The sequence below is a fragment of the Plasmodium gallinaceum genome (genome assembly GCF_900005855.1).
Source record: "Plasmodium gallinaceum strain 8A genome assembly, contig: PGAL8A_v1_76, whole genome shotgun sequence".
Taxonomy (NCBI): Eukaryota; Apicomplexa; class Aconoidasida; order Haemosporida; family Plasmodiidae; genus Plasmodium; species Plasmodium gallinaceum.
This window is the reverse complement of record NW_021628238.1, coordinates 2,293,709-2,303,640: the sequence shown is the minus strand read 5'-3', so window position 1 is coordinate 2,303,640 and position 9,932 is coordinate 2,293,709. Positions and strand designations below refer to the sequence as shown.

General features: G+C 15.0%; 4 protein-coding genes across 4 annotated transcripts in view; 1 reads left to right on the top strand and 3 right to left on the bottom strand.

The window, feature by feature from the left end:
- Positions 1–56, bottom strand: part of PGAL8A_00249300 (elongation factor 1-gamma, putative) — a gene marked incomplete at both ends in the record, with an annotated part of 1,577 nt that extends 1,521 nt beyond the window's left edge. The window contains one exon of the mRNA XM_028671234.1: positions 48–56. Coding sequence (XP_028527906.1) covers positions 48–56 — 9 coding nt within the window. The remainder of the gene's footprint in view (positions 1–47) is intronic.
- Positions 57–2,028: 1,972 nt separating this feature from the next.
- On the top strand, positions 2,029–2,715 carry PGAL8A_00249200 (hypothetical protein; the record flags this gene model as incomplete). The annotated part of the gene is made up of 1 exon (XM_028671232.1): positions 2,029–2,715. One exon carries the CDS (start codon positions 2,029–2,031, stop codon positions 2,713–2,715), a length of 687 nt encoding a protein of 228 aa, XP_028527905.1.
- A 1,087-nt stretch (positions 2,716–3,802) lies between these two features.
- Positions 3,803–5,526, bottom strand: RPN3 (26S proteasome regulatory subunit RPN3, putative; the record flags this gene model as incomplete). Its single annotated transcript, XM_028671231.1, has 2 exons — positions 3,803–4,150; positions 4,369–5,526. 2 exons carry the CDS (start codon positions 5,524–5,526, stop codon positions 3,803–3,805), a joined length of 1,506 nt encoding a protein of 501 aa, XP_028527904.1.
- Positions 5,527–7,123: 1,597 nt separating this feature from the next.
- Positions 7,124–9,932, bottom strand: part of PGAL8A_00249000 (conserved Plasmodium membrane protein, unknown function) — a gene marked incomplete at both ends in the record, with an annotated part of 4,709 nt that continues 1,900 nt past the window's right edge. Inside the window, 14 exons of the mRNA XM_028671230.1 lie at positions 7,124–7,192; positions 7,344–7,411; positions 7,524–7,574; positions 7,716–7,809; positions 7,937–7,984; positions 8,063–8,128; positions 8,213–8,353; positions 8,471–8,569; positions 8,667–8,742; positions 8,847–8,939; positions 9,112–9,185; positions 9,281–9,397; positions 9,559–9,632; positions 9,713–9,763. Coding sequence (XP_028527903.1) covers positions 7,124–7,192; positions 7,344–7,411; positions 7,524–7,574; positions 7,716–7,809; positions 7,937–7,984; positions 8,063–8,128; positions 8,213–8,353; positions 8,471–8,569; positions 8,667–8,742; positions 8,847–8,939; positions 9,112–9,185; positions 9,281–9,397; positions 9,559–9,632; positions 9,713–9,763 — 1,121 coding nt within the window. The remainder of the gene's footprint in view (positions 7,193–7,343; positions 7,412–7,523; positions 7,575–7,715; positions 7,810–7,936; positions 7,985–8,062; positions 8,129–8,212; positions 8,354–8,470; positions 8,570–8,666; positions 8,743–8,846; positions 8,940–9,111; positions 9,186–9,280; positions 9,398–9,558; positions 9,633–9,712; positions 9,764–9,932) is intronic.

The following is a 9,932-nucleotide window of genomic DNA, read 5'->3' as shown; positions in this document are numbered from 1 at the left end:
TTTTTTTTTTTTTTTTTTTTTTTTTTTTTTTTTTTTAATATTCTTACTAAATCCATTCTCAGTAAATATACTTTTAAAAAAAATTACTATTTAAAATGAGGTATAAAAAAAGAAATAAAAATAAATAAAATTTATCAAAGTATATTTTCTTTTTAATTGTTTAATAATTATGGAATTTTTATTAAAATACTTTTAATATAAAAAAAAAATATTTCATTAAAAAATAGTTCTGTAAAATTCACTACAACTTCATATATATTATTAAAATAAAAATTAAATATTTTTATAAAAATAAAATATAAGAAATATACATGTATATGTATATGTATTTTTTCTTTTTTTTTTTTTTTTTTTTTTTTTTTTTTTTGTGTTATTGAAGAAATTTTTTTTTTTTTTTTAATAAAAATTAAAGAATATTAAAATATATAGTATGATTAATTACACGAACTATTTGATTATTTGAAAATGAAAAAAAAGTTAAATTTTAATAATTTAGAATATCTTAATATATTTAAAAAAAAATTTTGAATGAACAAAAAAAGAAAAAAAAAGAAAATAACCTATAGATATGAATACATAACCTTTTCCTTATAATTTATATACTAAATTTAACCATATCCTTTTAAATATATTTTTATTAAAATTGTACTTTGAAACTTATTTCATTAATAATTAAAATGATATTAACATACATTATTATTCTTTCTGTATGTTTTACCGCTTTCCCTTTTTTACATTATTTCATAATATAAAATTTTGTTTTAAAAAAGGATAATTTAGGTGTTCCTTTTGTTCAATATATATATATATATATTTTTAATTACATGATAGGTAGTGTTATTTTTATAAAAAATATAATAAAAAAAAAAAAAAAAAAAAATATAAAATACCTATTATTTTATAATTCTACATATAAATTAATAGGTACATAAGTGGTTTTATTTTTAACTATTCTATAAGGATAAGCAAAAAAGAAATATAAAACCAAAAAAAATAAACATAATTTAAAATATAACTCATATTTTTTTTAAGAATAATTTAAAAAAAAAAAAAAAAAAGGAATTATATCAATAAAATATTATTAACTATTGTAATAATAATATAAATAGGACTAAAAGAAAGAACAACTTTATAAGTTATTTTTGTATAATATAGGTGTAAGAAATACGAGTAATAAAAATATAAAAAAGCTTTTAGTTACAACTTTATAAACAACTTAATTTTAATGTTTTCATTGTTAATCTCAATATATTATTTTATTTAAACATAAAAGTATCATATAAAATAGACATATAACTTTTCATATAATTTGATAAATATATAAAAAAAAACATCATAATATTTTTACAAATTTTTGTATACTCTTATAAAAAATAGAACCTTACATGTTTCCTTAAGAATGTTTTTAAACAAAGATATATATGTTTTTAAATATAAATATTTTAAAATACTTTATATTTTTTATTAATAAATTTTTTTTTAAGTTTTAATTTATTATATATTTTATTTCTTTTTTATATGCGCCTCTTTTTTTTTTTTTTTTTTTTTTTTTTTTATATATATATATATATATATACATATAAATATTTCAAAAATTAAATTTTTTTAAAAATATTTTATATATTTAAAAAGGATAAAAAAAAATATTCACGAAATTTAATAATTAAAAGGTTTACATAAAAAAAAAAAAAAATATAAAATAATTCATATTATTTATTAAATGTAAATTTTTTTTGCTACTGTATTAAAAAAAAAAAATACGTGATTTTATATTAAAAAAAAACAAAAAAATTTTATTCATTTTTTATTTAAAAACTTCTATATTTATATATATATTTTTTTTAATATAGTTTTAATATTTTAAATAATTTTCTTGTAAATTTTAATATATATTTTGATTTTTATTATTATTTATTTATTTTTTTTTTTTTAAAGAGTATTTTATTAATAATACACCTTAATTTTTTTTATTTTAAATAATTACAATTAATTAAAATTATTTTTATTTTTTTTTTCTTTTAAATAAAAATGGTGAAATTAAATAAAAAAGGAGTAAGTAAATCTGATGAAGTGAAATTTTATAATATAAAAGGAAAAAAAAAAGTTTTAATTCCTGTTAAAGCTAAAAAAACAATTGCTAAAAAGTATTATGGAAGAAAATTAGCATCAAAAAGAAAATATGTTGTTCAAAGAAAAATTAGAAAATCAATTGAAATAGGAAAAGTTGCAATCATATTATCAGGTAAACATATGGGTAAGAGATGTATTATCTCAAAAATTTTGAGATCAGGATTACTAGTTGTTGTAGGTCCTTATGAAGTTAATGGTGTCCCATTAAAAAGAGTTGATCCACGATATTTAGTTGTTACATCTACTAATATATTTAATTTTGATAATATGAAAAAATTAAAAGAAAATTTTATGAAAAAACTTGAAGACATTAATGATGACTCATTCATAAAATCATTAGAGATAAAAAGAAAACAAAAAAAACTTCTTAAAAATAAGAATGAATCCCTTTTTATGAATAATGTTATTGATAAAATAAAAGAAATCAGAAAAGAAGATCCCAAAACTCAAAAATTAGAAAATATACAAAAAGATATTGGAAATTTATTAAAAGCAGAAATTTTAAAAGATAAAGTTTTTTACTCATATTTAAAATCAAAATTCACTTTAAGAAATGATATGGTTTTACACAAAATGAAGTTTTAAATGTTTATAAATTTTTTCATTTTATAAATATTTCTTTTCATTTATTTTTATATATATATATTTATGTATTTTTATATACATGTAGTTTTATATGTATAAAAATTTTCTTTTTATGCTTTTTTTTTTTTTTAATTGTAAATTTTATGTATGTATAATTTCATGAATTCTTTTGTGTTATATATATATATATATATATTTATATATATATAATATATGTGTATATGTATTTTTTTTTTTTTTTTTTTTTTTTTTTTTTANNNNGTTTTATATGTATAAAAATTTTCTTTTTATGCTTTTTTTTTTTTTTAATTGTAAATTTTATGTATGTATAATTTCATGAATTCTTTTGTGTTATATATATATATATATATATTTATATATATATAATATATGTGTATATGTATTTTTTTTTTTTTTTTTTTTTTTTTTTTTTATAAAGATTTATATTTAACAAAATAACGAAATATTAAAAATTAAAATTGAGCAAAAAATATTTCTGAAAAAAAAAAAAAAAAATTTACTATTTAATAAAATAAATGAGTATTATATATATTTATAATTTCCAAGTATTTTTGCAACAAATATAATAAAGGCAAATAAAATAAAAAAAATGTTAGGTTAAAATTTTAATTCAAATTAAAAAATTATAAAACATAAATAAAACAGCTTAACAAGTTTGTAAATATTTGGATAAGAAAAATATACCAAAGTGAAATAATTTTGTTAGTTATGTTAATTATATGTAAAAAGAAATGAATAAAAAACTTTTTTATGAAATTTATTTTACTAATATCAATAGTAAAATTTTTTAAATAAAATTAAAAAAGGTACCTTTTCTATAAAATAATGATAAATTTATTTTAAAATGTGAGTTTTTTCTTATAAAATGAAATTCATATGATCAAATATAAAAAAGACAAAAATTATAAGATATTAAGTTGTATGTATATTTTAAGATTTTTTGTTATTTTTATTATTATAACTTAAAAAAAAAAAAAAAAAAAATAAAAGAAAATGTAATTTAATGATATTGATTCTTATTATATATATCTTCAAATATATAATGGAAATATAATTTTTTCTTAACTCATAACAAATCATTATCATCCCCTAAATCTCCTTCTTCAGCTTGAGCCAACTCTTCTTGTTGTCTAATTTTTCTTTCTTTTGCTTCCTCATTCTCTTTTTTTTCATTTTCATCAGGATATTGCATTGCCTTAATAGCATCAGAATATAATTGTAAGCAAAAGGCTATTCTTTTATGAAATGTTTTCATTGGTTCTCCTGTTATATAAATATCACTGTTTGATTTAGATTCAAGATATTGATTTTCATAATCAATTGTTGCTTCAATAACTCCATCGTGAATTGCTTTAGCTGTAATTCCTTCTACATCTAATGAAGATTCTACTCCTATTTTTTTACCTATATCTTTCTACAAAAATAAATATAAAATTATTATATCTTGCATACATAAAAAATAACAAAATATATATATATATATATATATATATATATATATATATATATATATATATATGTTTATATATTACATAAAAATTAATGATCTTATTTGATATATATTAATCAATCACATAATTATATTATATATTGAATGAGATTTTTTTATTTTGTTTTATTTTTATTTCTTACAATGGATATTCTAGAATAAGATAAATTAATTATCCTTAATGCAGTTTTTATTACATTATGATGAATTCTTTTAATTAAAAGGTAAACTCCATCATGTATAAATAATTCATTATAATCGCCCATAACTTTAGAAAACTTATTTATATCACCATTTCTAACAGCTAATACAACATGTTTATATGGGATTAATTTTTTTCTCATATACTTGTTGCTGAATAATGATCTATCAGGTATATCACCCATAAGCAATTCAACAACAATATCCATTTTTGTAGCTGCAAGTTTAAATCCTTTTGCACTTTGACTATTCTGAGGTGCTTTTCTAATAGCTTGAATTAACTTACTATGAGCTTCACTATAATCTAATTGAATTGCTAAAATTTTCCCAATATAATATAAATATCTAGCATATTGAGCATTAGATGATAAATTTTCAGGAAAAGAAGTTTTACTTATAAATTTAACTGCTAAATCATATAAATTATGTTTAATATAATCTCTCAAAATTAAATTTAATACAACAGTTTGAGTCATAACATCACGATGCAAACATGCATTTCTGTATATATATAAAAGTTTTTGCCTTACTTCTGATAATTTTCCTCCTAATTCATGAACCCATGAATAATAAAAATAAACTTTTGCATTTATATAATCTAAAGATCTTCTATTTAATTTATTTATCCTATTTACAATAACTGTTGATAAGTTCATCGCTTCTTCATAAAATTTTTTATCTAACAAATATAATAATATCATTATATAAAAAAAAACCTCTATTTCTGGTAATGAATTACTATATGTTTTATCATTAATGTTTGAAAATTCATTTATTTCTTTATGCAATTCTTTAAACTCATTTATATACTTATTTAATATCATATATATAGGATGTGTTTCTTTAAATATTTTGTTAATCAAGTTTATTATCATTGGCATTAATGTATGACTATCGCTTTTTATACTTAACCTCATACTTTTTATATATTTTAACATCCGCAATATATACCTATTGTCTTTATAAAATATTGCATTATTTATATAATTTATACTTGTTAATAAATTATTCACAAATGTAACATTTACATCATCTTTTTCAATCTCCTTTATTTCAACATCACTTTTTGCATATTCTACTTTTTTATATTTTTCTTTCATATTTTTTAGATACTCTAATTTTTTTTTTTTTTTTCTTTAATAAAATTTTCCTTCTCTTTTTTATATAATATTGATTTCCTTTCTCTTATAAATATATTTATTAGCTCTTTTTTTTTTTTTTTTTATCAAATATAATTTACATAAGATTATTTTAAATTATTCAAAGTATATTATCTCAAAGATTCTTTATATGCAATTTGTATTATATATTTATAAATTCCTTTGGTATATATATATATATATATATTTTATATTTTTAAATATTTCTCATAATTTACTTTTTATTATAAATTTTTATTCATTTATATTACATCTTTTTTTTTTTTTTTTTTTTTTTTTTTTTTTTAAATTTTTTTTTTTNTATATATATATTTTATATTTTTAAATATTTCTCATAATTTACTTTTTATTATAAATTTTTATTCATTTATATTACATCTTTTTTTTTTTTTTTTTTTTTTTTTTTTTCCTTATATTAAATATTTTATACTAAATTTGAAACTTTTATATTTAATGATAAGTATAAGAAAAAATATATTTATCAACCAGATTCATAATTTATAAAATAATATGTACTATTTTAAGAATTGCATTAATAAAAATACAATTTTCTTTAGATATTTAAAATTTATTATATTTGGTCTAAAATTATTTTATTTAAAATTAAGAATATATTTCTCAAAAAAAAAGTTCAATATTCTTATTATTTTTTGTACTTTTTTTATACTCTTTTTCGTATGTTCTTTTATTTTTTAATTCATAATAATACTCAAAACATAAAATTATAAAATTAAAAAAATAAATATAAACTTTAAAGGTATTTATCATAAAAAAAATACATAAAATAAATTACAAATGTAAGTTGCATGCTTTGTAAAATAAAATAATATATATTAATATTTTTTTTTTTTTATTTAAACATATAATTTTTTTTGTGTAGTTAAATTTTTTACTGCCTCTTTACACAAAAAAAAATTTACATAATTATTGTGAAACCAATTTATAGGAAAACATATAAATAGAATAACTTGTATATATATGTAAAATAAAAATTATTAATAAAAAAAAAAAAATACTTATGAAATATATTTTTTCTTTTTCTTTTGAATAAGATAATTTTTATAACATAATGTATATTTTATATGTTTTCATTTAAATATAATTTTTTTTTTTTTTTTTACTAAATAAAATTAACATTAAATTATATAAAAAATTAAAAAAATAATACTTTGACTTTTGAAAAATAAAATTATAAAAAAATATTATAATCATATATATTAAATTAAGGATACAAAAAAAAAAAAAAAAAAAAAAAAAAAAAAAAAAAAAAAAAAAAAAAAAAAAAAAAAAAAAAAAAAAAAAGAAATCAAGAAAACTATAGGAATAAAATAAATATTGAAAAATTATGTAAAAAAAAATAAAATATATTAAAAAGTGTAAAATACAACGAAGAAAACTAATATGGAAATAAGAATAAAATTCTTTAATTACAATTACTGGCTCTTTATAAATGAATACAAAAATATATAAATAAATTTTTATAATTAAACTTTATTAAGTACATACATATGTATATATATATTTAAATACGTTATAACTAGGTTAGTTTTTCTAAAGGTAACAAATTCATATTTTCATCAAAGTTATCTTTGTTTAAGTCTAATTCCTAATAGTATAAAAAAAAAAAAAAAAAAAAAAAAAAAAAAGGAATTAAAATATATCAATGCATTAATAAATCAATACACTAAAAAAGAATCATATTTCATTTTTATTATTATATTTTATTTTATTTTATTTTTTTTTTTTTTTTTTTGTACATCTATATTATCAAGGTAACTTTTCTTCTTAAAAAAAATATGGTGGATAAATGAAAATGTATACATAACTGAAAAAGTGAAATGTTGATATTATAATGAATAATAAAATAGGTAATTTTAATTTGGATATAAAAAATATAAAAAAAAATTCTTAAACTTTTTTTTTTTTTTTTTTAATACTTAAGAATATCCAATTGGAAAAAAAGTAACTATTCGCAAAATATGGAATGCCTAAAAATAAAATAATAAAAAAAAACAAAAAAAAAAATAAAAAAAGTTTATATAAGATTTAATAGTTTTTTTCTTAAAAAAGAAAAAAATAATTATCTCATTTTTTATGTTTAATTGTAACTTATATATTTGTATTCTAACCAAAAAATATTTTATTAAAAAAAACAGATAACACTGACATTTTACAAGAGTTTTTGTCATTCTTTAAAGAACATTTAATATAACCTAATTTATCCTATAAAAATTTAATTTTATTCTTTTTTATTTATATTTTGTTCAATTCATTTTATATATATATATATGTTTAATTTAATTTAATTTAATTTCTTTTTGATTATTTTTCATATTTTAATTTTTCTAACACTTAGTTTAATATTTTGTATTCCATAAGTTATGTAGTTTGGAGCAATCTTAAAAAATAGAAAAAAAAAAAAAAAAAATGATAAATTATATATGAATAATAATTTTATTTTTTGTTTTTTCTTTACTGTCAATAAGGTCATTATTAGAACCAATATAATATGTATAATTAAAAAACAAAGAATTAACATAGTCTGTAAATATAAATAAAAGACATTCATATGTTTCAAATTAATTATTTGTTCTAATTTAATCTGGTTTCATTTTTTAATAAATACCTCAGGAGATGACTTTTTAGGTTTCAATTTATAAATTGGGATAAAAAAAATTCGTATTCCTACATTTACAATACCATATAAAGAACAACAAAAAATATATATAGCTAAACTAGCTATAACTAATATATCTAACGGAAAAAACTAAAAAGTATATTAAAGAAATAGATAAATTAATATTAAAAAATTTCAATAATTTTATTTATTTTTTATTATTTTATTTTATTTTTTTTTTTCTTTTTATATAAAAATTATGCAAACCCTTGAAAAGAATATTAGTACAGAATCAAGTAAATTAAAAATACTATTAATTTGCTCAAGAACAAATCCGCATTTATATGCACAAATAGAATTAAAATACTTTTTTAAAAAAAAAAAAAATTAATAAAAAATAATAATAATTAATATATAAGTAAATATATTTAAGCTTAATTATTTGTTTTTGTTTCTTTTTTACTTTATCAATTATTGAAGCTAATAATGATATATATATTATAAATGAAAATGAAAGGAATATTAAACCTGTTATAACTCTAAAATTTAAAAAAAAATTAATATAATAATGTATAATACTATTTATATATATATATATATATCTTTTTTTTTTTTTTTTTTTTTTTTTTTTTTTTCATTAAACCTAAAAGTAAATATTATTCCTATAATATATGATAGCCACGATTCTGATATTTTTTCTACTTCTTGTAATTTATAATTATATCTACTCAACACTCTAGAAAAATAAAAAATATAAACCTATTTTATTAATAGCATATATATGTCAATTATTTTTTCTAATGGACAAATTAAATAAAATTCATTTATTTACTAAATTATTTTTACACTGATATTTAAAAACATTTTAAACGTATAAAAATAAAAACTCTTTATAAATATGTATATACCTTTTCATTTGTTCAATTTTTAGAATTTCATATTTATCATTTCCCTTTACTTCACTATTTGAATTGTATTTATTCTTAAAATATTTTTGGAAAAATTTAATTTTATAAATATTATCAAAAAATTAAATATATATTTTAATATAAATTATAAATAAATATTTATACTTACTTTTATGATTCTCTCTCTCTCTTTTAAATTAATAAATCGATTTTCTATTTCTTTTTTTTCGTAATCAATATCTTTTTGTTGTAAAAATGATAAAGGTAAACAAGCTATACCATAACTCTTAAAAAAAAAAAAATAAACAACAATTAAAATAATAATATTAAGAAAAAATAAATTTAATGCTTTTAATTTTGTATTATTTTGCTCATTTTTTTTTTTAAGTAAAAAGAGTTGTATATGTATATATTTTTTTTTTTTTTTTTTTTTTTTTTTTTTATTACTGTATATGTAACCCAAAATGATACACCTATTAAAACAACACATCCCATTAAAAATAGAACTGCTGATTCTCCAGCTAAAGTAATTAAAAGATACTAAATTTTTACTAATAGAATTATTATTTTTTTTATTATTATTTTTTTTTATTTTTTTAACTATGTTTCATATCCAATAATTCATAAATGTATTCAAGTTCTTTCCCTTTTTCCTATTTAATAAACCAATAGAGATGTTAGAAAAAAAAAAAAAAAAAAAAAATTATATGTTGTTGATTATGTAAAAAAAATATTATAAATAAAATATATATATATATATATATAATTCTATATATACTAATGTTAATAATATATGAAAACGATTTTTTTTTTTTTTTTTT